Source organism: Lates calcarifer, linkage group LG5, assembly GCF_001640805.2.
Source record: "Lates calcarifer isolate ASB-BC8 linkage group LG5, TLL_Latcal_v3, whole genome shotgun sequence".
Lineage (NCBI taxonomy): Eukaryota > Metazoa > Chordata > Actinopteri > Centropomidae > Lates > Lates calcarifer.
The window spans coordinates 12620110-12642474 of record NC_066837.1 but is presented as its reverse complement, the minus strand read 5'-3'; the positions used below and the strand labels follow the sequence as shown (position 1 = coordinate 12642474).

Sequence of the window (22365 nt, the reverse complement as noted above, 5' to 3'; positions counted from 1 at the left end):
AAGGGGTAAAACCAGAAATAAAGAGGAGAGAAGAAACAGGAGTTGAAGCTGATAAAAACACATGAGGAGGAGGGAATGGGCACAAAGACTGTGAGAAAAAACACACTGCAGAGGCTAAAGCAACAGACAGCAAACAGAAATCTGCAGTCATGTGGAAGCCGAAAGCACAGGAGGTTTGACAGAGGAGGGGAGAGAGATGGGATGTGGCTGCTTCCTGTTGTCAATCCTAATTTCAACACACACACACACACACACAGACACACACACACTTTGCTCTTGCAGCATGACTCACTCCAACACCTCAGAAATACAGCCTCAAGGTGACAAACATGCCAGCGTGTTTACCCGGATGCTGGGGGCAGCTGGAAAGGCAAACCGCCATCTTTTTTTTTTTTCTTTTCTGGTTGATGAACATGCAGGTTGTTAGTCTGGGGCGTGATTCCTGAGAAAATGACTCAGCGACGTCGCCCTCGTCACTTCTACTCACAGTCATGGGTGGGCGGTGGGGGAACCACATATTTGTGACCCTCATGTTCACAGTTCGCTGAAGGTGTCCTGGAGTTTTGACTGCTTTCAATATCTTTGTTTCTATCTCACACACACCCACACACAGACACACACTGAACATCCAGACACAGACTTTAGAATACACACACACACTTTGCTGTTGTTGTTTAACATACAAATTACAGTCAGCCTTAAAATAAAGATCTGGATCTTGTAACAGCATCAAGCTTAAATGAAGAGTGTGACATTTTGGGAGAGGATGAGCAGATTGAAACCACTCTCATATTTGTCAGGTAAACATGCAGCTGGTTAGCTTAGCTTAGCATAAAGATTAGAATAGGGGAAACAGTGAGTCTGGCTCTGTTCAAAGGTAACAAAATCCACCTACCACAACATCTAAAGCTCACTTATTAACATGTTGTGTTTTGCTTTTTCACACTGAAGTAAAAATGACAATTCAACATTTAAGATGGGGTTATGTGGTGGGCAGGATAAACTGCAGCAGGTGCAGTGTTTAGCCATTAATTCCTGGCAGATATGAAATGCTTATTTTAGATCTTAATAGCTCAAGTCTGAGTCTTCACCAGAGCCAGACTGATAAATCACCCAGGCACATTTTAGCTTACTGTATACATAGACTGGAATAAGGTGCATATTTGTCGGGTATGCATTTAAAATCTGACGTCCTCTTGTCCTCTTGAAGCTCTTGGGAGAAAAAACAGGAGAAGAAACAGAAAAAAAAAGAAAAAAAGAAAAATTTATTCTTTCACTCCAGTCTCGCTAAATTTAGGCCCTGAGAGTCTGAAACCAACAATCTAAGCTACAGTTATTTCTTTCATTAAACCAATGAAAACGGGCTTTGAAACCTTAATGAATGTCTGATGCAGCTACAGTGCTACATGTTCACAGAGAAATAATGAATAGCTAAGCCAGCCATGTTTCATTTCCCCTCTACTTAACAGCCATAACAAATAGTGCAGTATAGCAAAGACATCCAGCTGTAACAGGCATGATTAATAAGGCATGATCTTCTGAAAGATTCTGTTTAAATGTTAATTACAATCACTGGTCAGCCTCCTTTCACAGTTGTCATCATCTCTGGCCATTAATTCAAAATTATGCCTCATTAATATTTAAGAGCAGCAGTGATTGACTGAAAGGCCTTCATGAGGAAGACGAGGATGTCGTGTGAATACAAGCTTTTTCTGCTTTAACAAAGGACAGCTGCTCATGTGTCGCTCTGTTTTGACACCTGGATCATATAGTGATTTTTTTGATAAGACAGATTCAGTATGCTACATTGTGTTTTCATGTCATAATGTCACATATTTGTATGCATTTACACACACACACACACGCACACGCACACACACACACACACAACAAAATGCATCACGACACAAAGCGAGGCAGCATGAGGAGCTGTCTAGAGAGTATGGCGACATGAGAGGAGATGTGAGACAGACAGGGATGAAAGGGTGAGAGAAGAGGGATGATGAAAGAGACACGGGCTGAAATGTAGTGTTTTCAAAGCCCCTCAGGAATAGAAATGCATGACTGGTTTCCCAAGAACCCACTAATCCAGGTCTTGGCTGAGATCAATCAGGGGAAAGTAAATATTTTATTATGGCTCGGCCAGTCCTCCCAAAATTTAAAACAAAATGGCTGAGTCAACCAGGGATAGGACTGCGAGGTGATGATGGAGCGCATATCCACACGCATGGAAGAAAGAAATGGACTCATTATGCGAGAGAGTGTCACCTGAAATTCAGCTGTCGGAATTTCAAAAACAGAGAATGAATCTGTCCTCGGATGTTTAATGACGGCGATGTTGTGGATGCAATCATTATCTGAAAAATGGAAATGCAAGTGGAACAAAATTGGGAAAAATGACAACAGATTCAAGGAAATGTAGGGGGAAATGTGCACAGTGGGACTGCAGCAATATCAATTAATCTCCAAGTTATTTAGTCTATACATGTCAGAATATTGTGAAAATCACAAGTTCCCAAAATTGCTTATTTTGTCCAAACAATAGACCAAAACTCAGAGATATTCAGTCTACAATGACATAAAACAGAGAAAAGTAGTAAATCTTCACATTTGAGAACCTGAGCCCCAGAATTTTTTTTGGCATTTTTGCTTGAAAAATAACTTAAATGCTCAAACAAAACTAATAACTGCTGCTGGTTAATGTTCTGATCATTGACTAATAGTTGAATCAGCTAAACGTTTCAGCTCTAGCGCGGACTATTTTAACCCATACATGAATTTCAACACACCAGCAGAACTCAGTCAGCTCTGTGACAGCTTGACAGCTCAGGAAAAAGAAGAAAATCATGACTGCAGTGTCTCAGTATCAGGTTTCAAGTGAAGAACAGCACCACACACGTACTAACACTCAGTAGATTCTTCAAGCATCCAGTCCATGCAACAGTGAACAGTGCAACATGCAGTGGTTACTTCAACCTTTCATGTCTTGTCTTGACAAAATAAAGAAGGAGAGAGATGCGTCCAGTGAAAGAGTGTCTGCATCAGTCTTCCTGTTTACCTTTTCCTCCCTGTTCAAATCATTTCATCCAGCCTCAAGGACACATATGTCAGTTTCTTCCATCTAATGATGAACATGAACAGCCCTCTGCCCATAAATCCTGCTCTAACTGAGGGCAAACATCCACTGTATCATACATACACTACAATCTGGGTTATGTAAGAACGCGCAGAACGCTTTCTTGTTATAAGCCACTTCATATCGCCTCTGGAAATCTGAATGCAGTGTCTATATATGCACATTTAAGCATAACATCCCTGTCAATTGATAATTGTGCTGAACTTCGTTACTTGGTACTGTGCTTGGTTAAAAAAAGGTCTGTATATGCATTCTGTTCATGCATTTGAAGTGTGCAGTGTGTTTGGAATCAGCGCTGCAATATTTTACCGTCATCCACACTATTTACTGGCTTACAGGACGTCTGCTCCTCAGGGTGTGGATAACTATCACTCCATTGTCTTATTCTTTGACATTCATTTGAGATACACTACACTTTAACATCTATATTAAAAACAGAGACCCTTGATTACATCCATCTTTATGGCAGGCCCACACTGTCCACATCGGTAGATATACTGCAGAGCACGTTCGCACTCTGATTTCATTTCAGCAGAAAGCCCTCAGAAGTCTTGCCATGCTAACGCTGCATGCTCCCCTCTCTCAGACTCTGCCATTAATGAGGCAAGTTCTCTCTCAGCCCTGACAGCTTCACTTTTCATTCAAGATTGCTGCTCAGTTAAAGAACGAATGTGTTTTTTTTTTTTCTTGAAGGAGCGACAGTGACAGCAAATAGCAAGACTCCTCCGTGTTCTGTGGTGCCTTTACAGCCTCCAGCTTTCATATTGCTACACAGGGAACTCTTACTTTATCATAGCTGGCTGTAGGAATAAATCAAGCCTCAGGGTTGAGGCCTACTGCAGCACTGTGTGTGAGTGTGTGTGTGAATATGATATGAAAATCTGACAGGATTTTTCTCTGTACTGCTCCCTCCTCTTCTCTATGCAGAGGTTGGACACAATATCACGAACACCTGCACAATCCTGCAACACTGAGTCTGCCCCGTTTGCACATTATCCTCTATGAGAAGTGGACAATTAAGAGGTGCACCCACCTAATATGCTTGATCAATATCAGCATTGATAACTATCTTGTTAAGTGGACTGGCTATTGGCCATTTTTTAAAGTCATTACAGGAATCACTGTTTCCACTATCAGTTACTTTACATAACAATGATCCCAATGAGTTCCACACAGTGGGGTGCACAGTTTTAAAATCCTGGAGAAAGAGAGCATTGATTTCAGATCCGTACCCTGAGCTGAGGTATCAGAATAGCTACCGGGGGGAATAGCAGCTGGATTAGTGCTTCACTAGGCACAACACACATTACATTATTATACAGTCTGACATGAAACTGCTATAAAGTATAGCCAGAAAAATCACCACAATTTTGACACAAACTCAGCAGAAATACAACACTATGAGCTTCACAGAGAAAGTTTTTTGTTGTATGGCTGCAACTGACAGCTATGTTTATTATATATGAATCTGCTGCTTGTTTGGTCTTAGAGGATAGTGAAAAAATACCCATCGCAATTTCCTAAAGTTCAAGCAGATGTGTTGAAAAGTCCAAACATATTCATTTTTACTGTCGTACTGAAAACTGAGAGGCTGGGACGAGGCAACGTTTGGCTTTTTTGCTTGAAAAATGTCTCAAACAATTAATAATTCTCAAAATATAACCGTCCAATCATTTTAGGTCCAACTTTTTTCAAGGCTGATGCACTGGATTGCAAATATTGCACAGGTCTAAATGATACTGTATCAACCCGCTGTACATCTCATACAAACTTTTCCCCAGAGAAGAGGAATAATTAAGAATTAAAAGAGCGGCAGCTGATGATCTGGCAGCCTCTAGGAGTATTATGCCCTCCTGCAGGAGCACTCAGTGAGGATAGCCATCAACTCCTTGTGCTACGTGTGAAACAGATCTCAAATTGAACTGCCATATTAAATGCTACAGACGAGATCAAAGTTAATTGGAAATAGCTCTTCAAGATGATCCACTGGAACAATAATAAGACAATTAGCCTATTAGCAGTTGTAGTCATTTTACAACATCCAAATAAACCTCGCTGAACGCCATCAAGCAATCGCTGATCGTTGGAAAGATTACAACAATAGTCGGCATACTTCTGTGACAGACGCAAAATGAGTCTGTTTTCTAATTTGAGTGAATCTGTAACAAGCTGAAATGATGAAGATAACCGTCCCACCATTTTTCATTTCTCCTCAGGCTCCAGTTTCTGCTGATTACAGCTGCTCTCGTTTATTCCTGCTGCTATTAAAGCACTTAACAGCCATGCTTCAGAGACTCCATTATTAGTCATTCAGTTTTAGCTGCTTCATTGTGGTGTGATGTTTATCATTATGTATTCTCACTGACTGTTACAGTATGAGAATGTAGTGTGTTTATGTGGATGCTGAGATTATCATGGAGACTGGACTGAAATGAACAACTGCACTTGAGTTTCTGAGCTCAGAACACGTAAATGATCAGGTCACTGTCGTCTTTTAATTCACGGCTCTGCTAGCAACAAAACCCAGTTTGTAGGAGTTTCCTCTGGTCGCATAGCAACTCGCAGGTGACTCACATTTTTAGCATTTGACACCACTGATGCACAAAATGATGCATATCTCCTTGAAAGGGCGCCGAGTTTCACAGACTCCCCAAAGTCACTGGCGAAAATCAAAGATTAAAAAAGAATAAATCAGCTGAGTGTATATGGTTGTTAGGCAGACACGTTTAAGCCAATAGGCTGCTCTGTGTCTGTTAACTACTGCTTAGTCATCAACCCTGCTGAACATTCACCGACTGTGATGCTCTTTTTCCATCTCAGACCTGCTCTGTATTTCAGAGCCTTGAATGAGCTTACTGTTTGACTGCCAGCTTCTCCTCAGAGAGACAGACACAGAAAAAGTGTGTGTGTGTGTGTGTGTGTGTGTGTGTGTGTGAGAGAGAGAGAGAGAGAGAGAGAGAGAGAGAGAAAGAAAGAGAGAGAAAAGGGGAGATTGGGTCTGCTGGCGTGGCTCGGAGGCAGTCACACAGCCCAGGCAAGGATTTTAAGGATATGACCTTCCCGGTTTGATGCTGCCAGGTTTCGGGGACATGACCACAGCCTCCGCAACCTTTACAAGAAAAAGGAGGGACTGAATGGAAGAAAAGCACATTTGTCTTCTGCTCATTCAAACCAATGAGACGCTGTTTTGTGTTATCCTGTCACAAGATCAACCATGTCAGCTTGGATTACAAGTTCAGCTGTCTGTCATAAGACTGTGGAGTAAGAAACAAATACAGATTCTTTTATAATGCTATCAAATACAAAGAGATTTATGACACTTTTGTGAGGTAGCTTCGACCTGATAAACTACTGTATATGTAACCTATCTACTGCAATTTAAAGTGGCACTGATAAATTCATACTGTGATCATCAATTAGTCGTTTAAGTTACTTATCAAACAAAACATGAGGAGTCGCTGCTTTTCTCTGTTTATAAAAAATCATGAAAAGATGAATCAATACCTAAAACGCAGCCCTATGTGACCAACAATTACTGCACACATACGCATTAAATGGATACGTAAACTACATGTGTGCTATCACTAATGCCTTTAGAAATCAGTGAACAGCGCTCGCACACATATGTATAGTGCAGGGATGTGTGCAGTGGTGTGCCTGTGACGAGATTAGAGGCCTTGGGAAGTGCCTCTCTGTCTCTGACCGACTGTTGACGCTCAGGCCTGATAAGGAGACCGAGGAGAAGTGATAAAAACCAGGAAGAAGGTAGAAGGACAGTGCTGGCTGTCCTGACAGATAAAGACGCAGCGCAGATATGAGGTGTTCTATAATATGAGACTCGCATGACATTTGTCAACACTTGCTGATCTGACCTGTCTTAACTCAGAAAACGGGCATCACAAAGAAAAGTGTGTGTGTTTGTGTTTAAAGAAGCCACGACAAATTAATCTATACAAGTTGACAGAAACATACTCTAAATGTTCCAACTAACTATGCTCTTCTAATTAACACGATAAAACCAGTCTATTGAATTCTTCAGAGTCCTTTCTTTTCTCATTAGATTGTTATCGCGCCTCATGATTCCCTTTTGCAAACACTCATTAATAATGTATAAGAAACTGGATGACTGTTTGACATCCGTGGAATATTTTTTATGGGAATTCAATGCCATACATCTTTAAAAACCTAATTAGTGAGGAAAAGGGCAAACCACTTTATAAAATATAATGGTAGAGGATGTTATTTTTTAAAAATAATTTTTCACTTCAACATAGACTTATCTTCAATATAACATAACATATTTTACGTATTGCTTCTCAAACCAAAAATAGTATCAATGTTTGGAGCACACAATAAATCATCCCGGGATTAATTTCAATAAAAGCTCTGGAAATCAGTGAAATAAAGCCTGGCCTTACTCACTCTTTGTGCCATGCTGTGGGAGAGCTCCAAATCATGTTCGACAGATTCAGAGCCACCACTAATTCGCATCACCACGCTGTGATTTATATCCAAGTCCTCCTTCTATTTACAGCAGCCGTACTTTTAACTACTTCATGAAGCAGCGCGGCAGTTTCACGGAGGGACCGGCCTGAGAGAGACGGAGAGTCAGACCGTGAGAGAAACTAGACAACTCTGTTGCCGACCCAGCTGCTCCTGTCCAACCCTCCATTCAGCATGAGCAGCTAACCAGCCCTGGAGGGCAGCGGCACATGGAGACAGCAGCGAGACAGATGCACACCACATCTGGTGGGTGGATATGAATGAGAATTACACTATCAACAGAGAGGTAGAGGTGAAGGAGAGGAGTGGGAGTGTGCATGATAATGTGATTTATAAAAGAGCCACAGTTAAGCCTAAAATATTTTCCCTTATATATTCCTTTGTGGATGTGCTCATGGACAGCTGTGGACACCAAGGATGTGTAGTTGTTCATATTAAACTCTTTCAAGTCTGCTTGGAGGATGCATGTGCAGTTGGTGTGCAGACCTACACAGATAAATCCTCGTGCACACAACAAATTGATGGGTGTGCGGACGTTTGCATACAACTTCCATTGATGAAATTTACGTCACATGGACCCTCATGGAACCTCACATACTCGCAGGTGTGGAGCAGTGGTTCTGTCCCAGTGTATACCACACTAATTGTCATAATATACCATATTTGCAATTAGTATAAAAGAAATTAATTTATATCATTCTCATCAGAGCTGATGGACATCAATCAAACTGCAACTCTAAAGCCAATTAATCACATCACAAAAAAATTTAATGTTTTTCCCAGAAATCCGTGGAGGTGTTTCATCACTTACTGCTGTTTGTGGTTGAGTTCTGCCTCCTTGTTCACCAGATCTTGTTTCAGGTTTGCCAGCATTTCCACAGAGACGTCCACCTGCCGAGAGAGCTCGGAGGCCTTGTCCTCCAGGTCTTGTTTCTCCTGGCTCAGCCGCTCACTCTCTTGCTTGGCCCGCTCCAGCTCAGAGCTCTTCCTCTCCAGCTCTGCCTGAAGACGGCCTACACGGGCCGCTATTTTCTGCTCCACCTACAACACAAGAGGCACTTGAGCTTCTTAATGCCCATAATCACCATGTTATATGAAACACAACTAGATGTGCTATGTTTCAGTTACTGACACATTCATTAACAAAGGTTTCAGTCAAACAGTGACCTTACACGTCCATAACTTGCCTCCATATTTTGTCATGCTTCTTTCTCCAAACTTGGAAAAAGTGCAGAGTAAAGCTTTTCTGTCTGCTAAAAACTTACTGATGTCTTCACTTTTTATGATTAATGTTATTCACTATAAACTAATTTTGGTCAGCAAAGAACTTCCTGATTTTAAGGGCTGCTGGACTCCTATAGGTGACACATTATTCCCATCTGAGTTATTCCTCATTGGTTACTGACAAGTCGTAAGACTGATTTTAAGTGTAACTGATCAGATTCAGTGCATGCCTGTGACAAGTTCATTAATTTTCCCTCTGCTGCACAGCTCAAAGTTTGCAAAGGAGACTGAGGACGGCAGGAAGTGCTGCTGCTGGTGGTTTCAGAGCCTCGGGTAAGAACAAATGTTGATGACTGTTTCCTTTCAGTGCCTCTGGACATTGCAGTGACCTGCCTGAGCAGATCAATCAGGAAACCAGGAGCAAAATACACTGTTTTATGGATTTGGGGTGCTATCTGAGCAGCTCACCTATTTCAGGGATTAAGTTCCTTAATGAATCACCTGCCCTTCATTGGTGTCAGTCATGTACTTGCTTCCTTCCCTCTGGTGAGTACATATTTTAAATACTCTTCTGTTAAAGCCCCTATGTGTACATTTTTAAGGTGATTATAATATCTTACAAATCACTCACTTTTATTCTATTCATTTTCAGGTTCCCAAGGTTGGATCACTGGGTTGGGAGTGGGTCATATATCACCATGCAATGTTTGACACAAACACTGATGAGCGCCAAAGTCAGAAACGTTCATCATCTAGAGCTTTTCACAAGGTAAATGATCATAGTTACCTCTTCAGACAGCTTCTCCAGCCTCTCATCCAGCTCCAGCCGTTCAAACGCCCGCGCCTTCAGCCTGGCCAGGCCTTCCTCATAGGCCGCTTCCACCGCACTGGCCGCTACATTAGCAGCCACTGCTACAGCTGTGCTGGGGTTTCCATGGGGACCCGGGTCTGTGGATGTCATTGCTTTCTTCATGAAAATCTCCCCCAGGGGAAACTCCACATTGGGAATGTACCGGGCTGCAGTGTTGGAGTTAGCCGGGGTCAAGCTCAGGTCGTCCGCGCAAGGAAGTTCACGGCAGGGGAAGCGCCGCTCCTTTAAAGCTGAAGGCCGCAGCGGCTCAAAGGGGTCGTTGTTATTGGCAGGCGTGAGGAGAGCTCCCTCGGCCACTAGGGGCAGCAGAGCAGCGGCGTCACATACACTGTTGGACTTGGAGAGGACGTAGAGGGTCTCGTACGTGTGGTTGTACTCCAGGTGGGCGCGTAAGGACGACAGGCTTCGGAAGCGCTTGTGCTCCCCGCAGCGAGGACAGCGGTATGGCAGGTCCAGAGAGGCCATTCCGTGCAGTAACTGCCGGAGGAGGGGGGGCGCTCACGCAGCACAACGGCAGCGCCAGTATGAGGGCACAGAGGTCAAGCACCTGACAGATCCTCTCATGGTGAAAACAGGACAGCTACAGACAGTCAGTAGGAAGAGAGATCCCATGTGCGATGGAAGAGCCCAGCTCAGTCACATGACCACACATAGTGGCAACATTCAACTGGTCTTTTCACCTCATCTGTCATGGCTCCTGCTGCCTGAGCTCCTAAAACAGAGGGAGAAAACACAAGTGAGTTTATACTGTGAATATCAGTATAACATCAGAACTTAACCAAGTTAACAATGAGTCATCCTGGTGCAACTGCAAAACAATATACTGGGATCCAGTGCTCCGCAGCCTTTTTCTACAAACATATCCAGAATTTTCCTGCAACAAGGCTGAGTAAACTCTGCTTCCAGACTCCTATAACTGTTGTTTTTCTTCCTCTTAAGCACTTGTACCCTCATATAAAAGAGGAAGGAGGATCCTGGAGGATCCATTAGTAAGAGTGCTTGTTAGCACCAACTTCACTCTCCAGTCTGAAGTCTACAAGGTCACTGGACAAATCTCCTTAGTCCAACAGTCCTTTACAAAGGGATCTGGTAACCCACAGTAGGAAAGAACCTCCACTATCTCTTATCTGAGTTGGATCCTAATCCACCCTTTGCCTCTGTTGCTCCTTGTAAGCCTTAAATGCTGACCTTCTATTTTTAACCATACCCCAGTAGAAGGTAAAGAAAAGATGAAATGTACAACATATATTAAACAAACACAAACAATTTCTGAGTAACAATGAACCTTGCATCAAGAAAACTGAAGTCGGGCAAAAAATGTTTTATAAATTTATTATTTGATGAATGAAATAAAATGAAATAAAACTTCAGCCTCCAGTGGTTCCCCTTCATCAGGTTAATTTTCTAATCAAACTGTACAAAAAAATATTTTTGCCACATCTTCAGGTAGGTGTCAGACACTAACATACTGACAATGAGCTTCTGACACGGGCAAGATTATTTTTTGTGATAAACTACTGCCAGCAAAAGTTCAACATATCTGTTTATTATTTAGGTAAGAACCATTTCATATGGCCCTCTGCTCTTTGTTCTAATTTTCATTTTTTCTTTACTATGAGAATATAAAACACCCAGTTAGATGCCATTAAAGAGTCACACCATGTTTAGCGCTGTTACTCCAGTAAAAGGAGGATCCTGACTGTCAAGTATTGATTCATGCTGATCGTATTACCTCATCCTCATCACTGTAATTTGCCTTTTTCAAAACAATCAGCAACCCAGTGGGTACTGGTTCAAAAACCAAGAATACTAAAGCCCATAACTTGGATTGCTGTACAATGCCTTTAAGTTTCTGCCAAACAGTCTGAGTCCACATGGTCTGAATATCAACTGCAGTCCTGTAGTAGTGTGTGCACAATCTGTATATCAACATGGACCATTTGGACTCTTACAGCTGGGCAGCCATGGTGTATGCTAATCCAAGACTGGAGCCTCAACCAGAACAGACTTTTTGAATTTTTCTCTCTCACACAACTTTCTACAGCAACTATTAATGAGCGAAGCAGTAGGCACAGACATTGGCGGTGTAATCACAAATCACAGATGAAGGCCACTCTTCACAGAGGGCTCATACACTGGAAATCCCCAGAAGTCACTGAGACTGTTATTAGAAGTCTGGTGAGGCTGGATCGGGGAGTATACTGGCAAGTAGTGCCCACTTATTAAAGAAGGAGGATTTCACAGACACAGTCACTACGCTGCAGACAGCAGGCATTCCCATCTGCTTAAAATTACTAAGTGAGGTATTTAAATGGGCAGGAAATGGAAGGAAGTGAGGATGCTTGGTAGCCACATGTCACATCCTGTCAGTGCAGCCCAGCTGAGACATCGCAGAGGACTGTATTTAATGTTTACTAGTGAACAGTGGGTGTGGGTGTCATGCATAACACACACATACACGCATGGCTTTCGGTCTTTAAATAGTACCAGGAGATTTCATGTTAGTCATGCACAAACACACAGCAAAAAGCACAGCATCTACAATATTTAGGTTTTCCCTTTCCCAATGATCAGTGTTTATTTTGAATATTTAGAAGAATCCAGGTGAAAATCACATTATATTTGCAGTGAAAGCAGTGGTTACTGTGGTTTCACATTGATGGACACATCAGAAGATTTGTACGGTATTGTCTGTTTACTTTCTACTGTAGGAAACGTATTCTGAAGGGCCTCGCCTTGAGAGGATCCTGTCAGACACAGTGAATCTCTAGCAGCAGGAGGCTACAATTCTTTGATGCATGGACACATGCAAAAGAGAAAAGTTGTTGAATTCCTGCACACTGTCAGCAGTGATTTTATTAGAAATGCAGAGATTCAGTCTTGGAATTGGCACCTAATCTGTGAACTAGGGCTGCAACTAACCATTAGTTTCATTACCACTTAATGTGGTGATTATTTTTATGGTTAATCATTTGTTTGTTTTGTCTCTGAAATGTCAAAAAATAGAGATTCATTTTACTGTTAAATGTGCCATGAACCTGAGAATATGTAGCTTATCATTTCAGCTCTGCTTTGAACCATCAACAACTTAATACTGAAGCCACAGGCAATCAATAAAATCAGTCAATCAACAAATAAACATTCATAATGAGAAACAATACTATTTTGAGTATAGAGGAGTTTTTAAAGATGGGTAAAATAAGTTATTTTTTTATGATGTTAAGTTGGCATTGATGTGTATGCAGCTGAAACTTATTATAAACCTGTCTATTCTCTATCTATGAAAATAAATAACAGCCAAAAGCAACAAGCCTTACCAAACCAGCTGATGCTATGGCAAAATATCACAGTGAGTGGCATAGTATGTAGCGTTAAGAAGTGCAGTATATCCTGTATGGACTGTACATCTACCATGTTCACTTGTCCTTGACTCATGTTAGTCCAGGGCTGATGAGAATACAGAGATCTCTGTCCTATTACAGCTGAAGGACACATTCTTTACTGACATGACAGGCCATCGAAAATATCACTCTAATTGGTTGTTTTATTTTTGTTTCTTGAGCAACCCCGTTCTGCAGACTTTTAATGGAAAGCTACTTAAAGGCTATTTGCTGGGAAACTGTAACAATCTCGTTTTCATTGTTTGTTAATCCCATACAAGCTTTCAGATGGTCAAACAAGCATTAAAGCTATATAGAACATGAACAAAGAAAAGGCTTCAATTTCTGCTTTCATGCTTATTTACAACAAGGTCAGGAGTCATGAGTGTTTAAATGGCTTCAGGACAAAAAGACTCTATGTCTATAGCTGTTTACATCAGAGCTGTATCCTGAAGTTGAAGGCTTTTTAAAAATTGAGGCTTGTTTACAGAGGCTGCCAACTCCTACAGACAATATCTATTGCAAAAAGAAAAAGGTTACTGAGCATGAAGTCAGGAGGGAGTCACAGGTGACTGGCCTCAAATAGACAGAGAGAATAAAGATATAGAAAGGTGATAATAACCAGGACTGAAAAGGGGTGGGAGAGTGAGGAAGCTACAAGAAGGCGACTAATGGAGACAGTTAAAGTAGTTCACATTGGTGGGGAAGAGGATATAGCTTGTAGGTTGTAGAAGTAAGCATGAATATCTTGAAGTTATATTAAGCACAGCTAAATGTATTGAAGATAAAAAATTTTAGATGATGATTGGATTGCAAAACATAAGGAAAATGCAAAATACATCTTCTAATTCGCAGACTTGGAGGGAATTGTCCCGATAAAATCAGGTGAAAAGAAACAGTTACATGCACGTCAGAAATGTAAAGGTCGACTCTTTAGACAATCATCCAGTAACTAAACTGCTCTGAGACAGAGCGCCTCAAGATCTGTCTGGCTCACATTTGGAAACAAGAAAACCCTCTGGCTTTTTACACATGGGAAAAGTAGAGGCAAAGGCTCAGTCAGGTGAGAGGAAGTCACCAAACAGACTCAAATTTCAACCATCAACAAATGCAGCCCATTTACCATTTGATTGCATCCACTGTGCAGTCCTAATCAAGAATGAATAAGCACTAAATCATAGTTTTCACCTTCATATTTATGTTTAAATAGCTTCAGAGTCAGAGAAGTGTTGCTCCTTGATGGGCAGGTATTAAATCTTTGGCTGAATCAGATGGAAATGATTACAGATGCACACCTACTCATTCTCACCCTCTCCCTAGATTACTGCACCTTTTAAATTTAAGCACAACAGGTATGTGGTCACTGGCGAACAGTTTGTGTACACAGCAGTATTTAAGCAGTTTTAATTAGGAGGAATAGGACAGTCTATTGCAGCTCAGAATATAAACACCCTGATTGCACCCGCTGTGCTGCTGCGTCAAGCACAGCAGCATTTTATGTACTAAAGAGCAGCAGACAGAGGCTAACACTGGCAACATCTGTTTCAAACCACAAGCTCTGCAGATCCATGCTACTAGATATATTAATATTTAACTCCAGCACTCACTGTGAGCTCAACCATCTCAGTGGGTGATCCCTCATTGACTCAGCACTTCCCAAGGTCACTCACTTTAACTGTCTTTCTACTTCTGCAGCCTTAAAAGTTTTTTCTTACACCACCCCATGGGAAAAAAAAAAAAAAAGGGGGGGGGGGGGGGTTGCAGGTAATCTGCAGGGTTTCTCCTCTTGCTCCATGTTCTTGAATACTGTATTTAAGCATTGAGGATTTTGTGATTCTAAGCATGTCTTTCATTCACTGTTATCCCTAAAACCATACTTGTCTAAAAGGATAAGTGAATTAACTTGGATGCTAATGTCCTGCTCAGCTGTTAGCACTATGAACAAGATGGAAAATTAATTTAAAGATTGAGATTTTCATTTATATGTTTCTCTTTGATTTGTGTTGTGCATCTAATGGTTTCTCAAATCATTAGTTTTAATCACTAGTTTTCACAGACTGCTAATTATCAAATGGAGGAGGAATTGCTGAAAATATTCCAGAGTAGTTTAGCATTATTTGCACTAGCACATCACTGTCACCAATGTAAGAGATCCAAGGAACCAAGTAAACATCCAGTCACATTCATGCGCCTGTGCAGCACAGCCATTACTACCTGACACTTCTCACTTCCCACTCTGCTCATACAAACACTGGTTGCTGCAGCACCCCTCCTCCACAACCCCAACCTCCTCTGTATGTGATATATTTTTGGTATTGTTGACTTAACTAAGACTTAAATGTCCATTTATGTGTTCATTATGGGAGGATTAGTTCTCCCATGCAGCACAATCCTTGTTGCTGCTCTGATTCCTCGAGAGCTCCTTCACAGAGCTGAGCCTATTCCACCAAACCTGACTGTATGTAGCCATTTTCTGTAAATGATCAGCTGTAAGAGTCTGACTGAACTGTGCTCGCATTTGTAAAACAAGGCTTTAACAACATTATAAGGAGTCACAATAACTGGAGTTACAGTGATAAATTATTTAATTCAAACTCCTTAAACACTGTGGCCTGTGCTGCAGTCATTGCAACAGAATTCTTAAACTCTGCACCATGTGCATAAAACATCAGCTGGCCCTCAGGCTACACTAATGATGTGCCCGTTAAAGGTTCAGCTCTAAAGGATGAACACCAAATGATCAAATTGGTCTGAATTCATCCATAAATAATAAAAGTCACCGGTTACAAGTAAAATGCCACTCAGCTTCACACAATCTTGGTTCACCAGACCGGTTCCAGGGTTTTATCTCACAGTCAGGTGAGATTTATTCCTGTGTGCCTGTAGCTCTCTGATAAAGATTTTTTTTGCTCGGAGGTGTGAGGAGGAGAGTGACTCGAGGTGTATCACAGCCATCATGCCGGTCCTCTGCAAAGCTTCACCCAGAGATGCTGCGGCACTGAACTCAAACTGGCAGTCAGCAGTACACTACTGTACAGAATACCGGAGGTGCCAGGACTGCATGAGAGGTGTGACACGAGCATCGTCCTACACTTCAACAATGGCGCTGTTATCACTGCTGATATTTTCTTCATGTGGAGAAAGTGCTCCTCCCACTCCCACATTACCACTTTCACAGCCAATGCCAGAATAAAACTTGATATCCAGCTAAAGAAAGAGATAACATTGCGACAAAATAGTCACATGCACTGAATGCATTATAATAGCATCAGTCTATAATGTGTTTAAGGCTGTGACGTTGAACACCTCATAGCTCTGACATGGGCAGACAGGCTATACCCCAGCATATAGCCTCCTTTATAAACTGAATGACGAAAGGGTTAGTGAAAGCTCCTGAAGCCTCCTGGGCACCTACATGAGCATGTCAAAGTGTGTTAGCCCTGAGTAAGCCACAGGACTCCCACGACAGGACAATCTCATAGCCCGGGGCTCTTCACCTGACAGCAAAGGGCAAACCTAACCACTTATGTTGAAAAAGATTCAGCACACTTTGGTCATTATACAGAGAGCCGCCCATCTGAGGAAGATCAGACCAAAACATTTCACCTCATGTGACAGTATTTCCCAGACCACCCCCAATCTTTTACAACATCTGCTTTTGTATGTTTAAAGAAAAAAAAAACACCTGGAAGAGGGGCAGAATCAAAATCAATGGAAACAAAATAACAACCATAAATAACCTCATATTTACCATGGTACCATCTAAGACTCAGCATAGTTGACTCAGCTGTGTGGTCAATTAAAAAGCTTTGGGCTCTGGCAAGAGCCTAACACTGTTAAGATTTGTTGGAGAGCAACAACAGAGGTAAAACAAAGTGAATATTGGACATACATTCACGAGATGGACACAAACACAACTCCAAATGAATGATAATGTTGCTCTGCAACTGTTCGATATGTACATAAACAACAAGTTCCTCCTGTCAACTTAAAAGGTGATGATATGAAAATGTTATGATCACAATTCCACTGCTCCCACATGGCCAAAAAAAATCTATTTATGCGCATTTAAACTAAAAGGCCTCTGTAACTGAACAGCCAGCAGTCCATTCAAAGAGTAAAACTTGCGATTGCATAATTGTCTAATCCCACAGTATGATATACCCTGCTCTTTTTCAGTTTGTTCCCCAGAAGAAGAAGAAAAAGAAACTGGTAATGAAGCTATCTTGTAGCTGTTAAAAGCGCTTGTTGACTGTATGGTTTCTATCTGTCACTTAGCCATTACTTCATTAGTACAAGGACAAAGGAAGACACCCATGTAAATGCTCTTTCATATTCTATGACACAGGCCCAGCCAGCACCCGCTGAAACAGTATTAACATTCAATGACCACAGGGAGACTGAATACAACAAGAAAGCTAAAGCCGTGCAGCTCTCACTGCAGTGACATCTGAGTGAGCGTCATTATGGGAGCTCAGAAGGAATGACTTTCACAAATGTGAGCTGATGGACAGACTCATTCCCCGGCTCACCGCTGTCTACTATTGATCCAGACGGCTGTTGAGCCAAACAGTTGTCCTCCAGTATAAGTGGATCATCAGTGCATGCCAGGAAGACGTTGTTAAACACACTAACTGCTCTGTTCCCTGCTGTGGTCTGTATGTATGAGGGTGAGCCTGTATGTTATGTCCAGTTTGTTCAATTCCACAGATAAGGAAGGAAAATTAGACTAACGCCAGCTTGCTAGTGGAGGAATATTAAAAATCAAATGGATCTTGCAGTTTCCTCAACAAGCAATAAGATCCATTAATAAGTCATACTGAGTGTTTACCTAGCATTATGTAGCATTAATCTGAGCCAGTGCTGGCTATGCAGAGAGATATACTGACACATCAGTCACTGTCGTCCAGGAGAGTTACAGTATCTCATCCATCCAGGGCTGGATAAGATACAGGATTTCATATCCTCTTAAAAGAACATAAGAAAGCTTCTTCTGTGCGTACATTAAGCCCTCTGTGCTAGCCTAAACAAGACTGGGGACGAAGCTTCCATAGAGGACGTCTGCGGGAAATGATGCAGAAAATGGCCTTTACGATTTGTGGCCGCATTTCGACTGTCTCTGAGGTCCTCTTATACTCATTAATCCTGAGCTTGTGGTGGCATGATATTCAAGTTGCCAGTAGATTAAGTATTTCAGATTTCAAGAGGACAGATACATGGCATACTGTTTTGACAAGGATGGAAGAATTGAAATAAGAAAGCACTTCACAACATTTGATAACATCGATCAGAGGCCACATGTGATTATCAATTAAGTTGAATAAGTAAATATTTCATGAGAGCAATTTACACATTAGTATCAGTATTTTTCCACATGCACTCTGACAGACACGAGCTGTCAGAAAAGTTTAAATGCCCTGAGGCCAGAATCATGTGCCTGATCCTTGATCTCTAAGTGATGGTTGGATGAACACCATTTTGAGAGGCAGGCGCAACAATAACAGAAAGCCCGAGAGATGTCTGAGGCAGCTGTGCATGGGTGCGCCATTGTAACCTGAATTTAAAACAGAAAATAAGTTGTAAATTAATGATTAGCTGAAGGGAAAAACAGTCTGACCACAAGAGAATAGCTACTGGCAGCATGAAACTAGATAACGATGAAATAACAAGTTTCACGTTGGATACGAAACTGAAAGCAGAGATTTTACATTTTTAAGGATAAGTCTGGTGATAGTCTATATTTGCTAAAACAACTGGTCGACTGACAGAAAATGAATCCTCAAGTATTTTGTATAATCAATTAAATGGTTGAGTAACTTTTTGACCTAAAACTTTCTCCTCCTCCGATGTGAGGATTTGTTATTTTTCTGTTTTATGTCGATATGTCTTTGGATTCTGGACTGGGAAACTGAAAGCGTGAATATTATAGAGTCATTTATTTATAATGCAATTAATCAGTCAATGAACTGATCCGACTAACAAGTGTATCTGTGTAGTGAAAGCCAGATTTAGTATAAATCTCTGTGCCATAGAGCTTCGCTGTTGTCCAGAAACTATTAAAAACAAATCAGCCAGCCAAACTGGCAGACGTGTTCTTTCATTGTGATGAATACGAGCCCTGTAGTTTATTTGGCTTTAATCCCACATACACGGTCTTGGTCTCCAACAAATGCACATTTTACCCCTGTGTGGGAAACTATGTCTTTTTAACACTGGTGACCTGTTTCTGAAGACTTGTCTTCAGCAGCAGCAGAGGAGATTAAGGTTAAGAGTCATAAACAGGCTGCTGGGTTTGAAAGTTTTGAGAGATGCATTGTTGGTTTTGGTCTTTTCATGGGACTATCTCCAGCCTTATCCTAAATATATATATGTGAATTTCAGTGTGTGTGTTTCTAGGTTGTATGCATACACTGATTGACAGTGACCTGACAGGTCCTACCCTGTATCTGTGTCCCTGTCTGATCTGTGAACCCCACATACAGACTCTTTAAATCAGTCAGTCAGAACACAGAAAAGAGAGAGATGCTGCATACCACGTGGCAACAGAAGCACTCTTCAAGATCAATACAAATGTAAACAACACCATCTTCCCAAAACGGCACAGATACAAATATTGTAAACACATCGAATATGTTTTCCAACAGCAGAGGGTTTCTATCTGCTCTGGGATCATAGGTAATGAGTATGGGATTCACTACTGCAGCTCTACGAAGCACACACACATGCTCGCCAAATGAAAACACACATCATCGTGCACGTATAATGTGACCATACACACTCATGGTTCTGTCTGACATGCGATCACCATCTGTGTGCAGTAACATTTACATGACCGCTGACAACTGCAGGTATGCTATCAAAATATCAGCCCTGGACGAGCAGGTGAAGCAACCTGTCAGGGGCACTGCACAAAGGCAAATAGCATGTATATGCATGTTGTATACTGCTGCAGTGCAGATACAGAAAACACAACTCTGTCTCGAAGAAGAGCAGGGACTTAAAAACTCAGTCATCTCATTCTCATTCTGCAAGAAAACCAAAAAAAAACACATCTGTTTCCAGCTTTTTATCTTTCGCTTATCTCTCTCCCTTTTTTCCAGCATTACTGCTCCAACTTTTTTTGCCACATCCGATTCTACAAACACAGCAGCATATAGGCCCACTGAGGCCCACTGACTCTGAGTCGGATTTCTCATGTACTGTAGTCACATGACACTTTCCCAAACTCCAGTAAGCCCTGGCTGTTTGTCACTTCAGCAGTGTGCTGCCTCCAGAGCTGGAGCACGCCAGGAGAGTTTGAGCAGTCCTGTGGGAATATTATTATTAGAGTGTGACTATTACCAAAGTCATGATTTCCTTTGATACTAAACTCTTGAATTAAAGTGTGCTCAGAGGAACATTACAGACATGTTCTGTATCAAGACTTCAGTTTGTGAACTTGACTGCAAGAAGATAACAAAATGAATGTAGCTGATGGATATGAAATCATGCCCCATGCCTTCACTAAAACGACCAGGTTACAGCTCTTTGTGCACACAATAAACAGACTTATTTAACTTGCGATAGTGCACCACAAATTAACATTCCTATATAGAGGAATAGCAGGTTCAGTCTCCAAACATCCAGGCCAAACAGGCCCATCAAAGTCTCCTGTCGGTCTGAAAAGCTGTCGACTGACAAGCGGTTAATGACGTGACAGTACACACTGGCACAATCAGCGCTAGGAAACACTCTGAACACACTGATCCTCATATCTGCACTGCACATGGATCAATCACAAGCAGCGTATCATGTGGGTGTGGACGAGCGGCATCACCAAATGTCATCTTACAGCAATGAACGCCACCTTCTAAACGCAAACGCGGCCTGGAGTCAGGTTAATTCGCGCCGATGCTGGCAGCAGCAGCTGTGCCCTCTCGGAGGAGAGGGGCGACAGCCTGGCATGTGCCCGAATTTTCTCCCGTTTTCACCGGCTCGTCGCTGGACTGTACCTACTCCTCGACGTTGCATAAAATCGTTGCACAGGAGCAGCGGCTTCAATGAGGCGATAATGGGAAAACATACACAGCACACGCTGGCGCGCGCACACGCGGAGGCATAAGCACACACAGGCACACAGGCGCGCACGCGCGCATACACAGCGACACGAATGTGATCGGAAGAGGGGGGTTAAAAAAAGAAAGAAATGTGCGTCTCACTCACCTCGCAATCTTCTCCCCATTTTTTTTCCGCTCCAACCAAGGAACCGCTCCAGCCTTCACTGACGTCACGCAGCCCCGTCTCTGCAGCAGAGAGCAGCAGGCCTGCAGAGGACGACCAGGGAGGAGAGAGGGAGAGAGGAGGGAGGAGAGAGGCAGAGGAGAGAGAGAGAGAGGGGAGAGAGAGAGAGAGAATGCCTGAGCAGATGCAAATACATGAATCAGAAATAAATACATCCCTCCCTTCTTCTGATTGAGGAGAGATTACTGTACCTGTGTCTGCTGAGGGCTGTGGGTGTGGTGAAAAGATGACAGACTGTTACACGCAGGAGGGACACACACACACACACACACACACACACACACACAAATACACAGACGCACAACACAACCCATTCAATCCAGCTCAGCACTGCAAGCTGTTAAAGACAATTTGGCTCCGTGAATCAATAGACATCAAGGGAAGGGGGGTGGTTGTGAAAACATCATCCATGTGTGTCACAGCTTTTACTATTTAGCGTCCTGTCAATCATCCAACCACTTTGTTCCTCAGTCAGTCTTAACACAAAAGGGGGACACAAGGAGTCGTGCAATTCACAGACCCCAGCTGGTTTTACTCTTCATAATCTCAGGATTATTAAATGTTGTTAAATGTAAAGTGTGAAGGAAGACTGAGCAGGAGTTGGGCCCTTAAAGGAGAAACTTGACTCTAAATGCACTTTTTTGAGATAGTAAGTTACATGCACAGTATACCAGCTACTGCTCCCATTTCATAGAGTTCATAACAGAAGAAGAAAAGTCAAAAAGATGCCATTCAGGTGTAACATAGTCTCACTTTAGCCTGAACACCTGGATAAATATAACAGCCAGGTAAAGATCAGTCCCTCAGAATGAAGCTCATAATGTTCTGTTTGTTAGTTTTTTGTGGTGAAATATTCAGTAAATTATCAGTCAACAGAAATTTAATCAGTGACGACTCTGATAATCAGTAAATTCTTTGCACCATTTAAACACAAGTATCACCTGGGTCCTGCACTGATCCAGTTGTGCTGT

At 42.0% G+C, this 22365-nt stretch overlaps 1 protein-coding gene and 1 long non-coding RNA gene across 3 annotated transcripts in view; one reads left to right on the top strand and one right to left on the bottom strand.

Moving 5' to 3' along the window:
* The window catches only part of fbxo41 (F-box protein 41), a 45723-nt gene extending 24100 nt beyond the window's left edge, over nucleotides 1-21623 (bottom strand). Inside the window, exons 1-4 of one of the 2 annotated variants that reach the window (XM_018695828.1) lie at nucleotides 21586-21623; nucleotides 21317-21417; nucleotides 9651-10446; nucleotides 8451-8680 (exon numbers count right to left, since the gene is read on the bottom strand). In XM_018695828.1, coding sequence (XP_018551344.1) covers nucleotides 8451-8680; nucleotides 9651-10199 — 779 coding nt within the window. In that variant the 5' untranslated portion in view covers nucleotides 10200-10446; nucleotides 21317-21417; nucleotides 21586-21623. Of the gene's footprint in view, nucleotides 1-8450; nucleotides 8681-9650; nucleotides 10447-21316; nucleotides 21556-21585 lie in introns of those variants that run through there. The other variant, XM_051070592.1, reaches the window with a different exon arrangement.
* LOC108896606 (uncharacterized) lies at nucleotides 5664-9643 on the top strand. The gene is made up of 3 exons (XR_001963139.1): nucleotides 5664-6397; nucleotides 7671-7885; nucleotides 9131-9643. It is a non-coding gene; the product is annotated as an uncharacterized LOC108896606 (long non-coding RNA).
* Nucleotides 21624-22365: the final 742 nt, after the last annotated feature.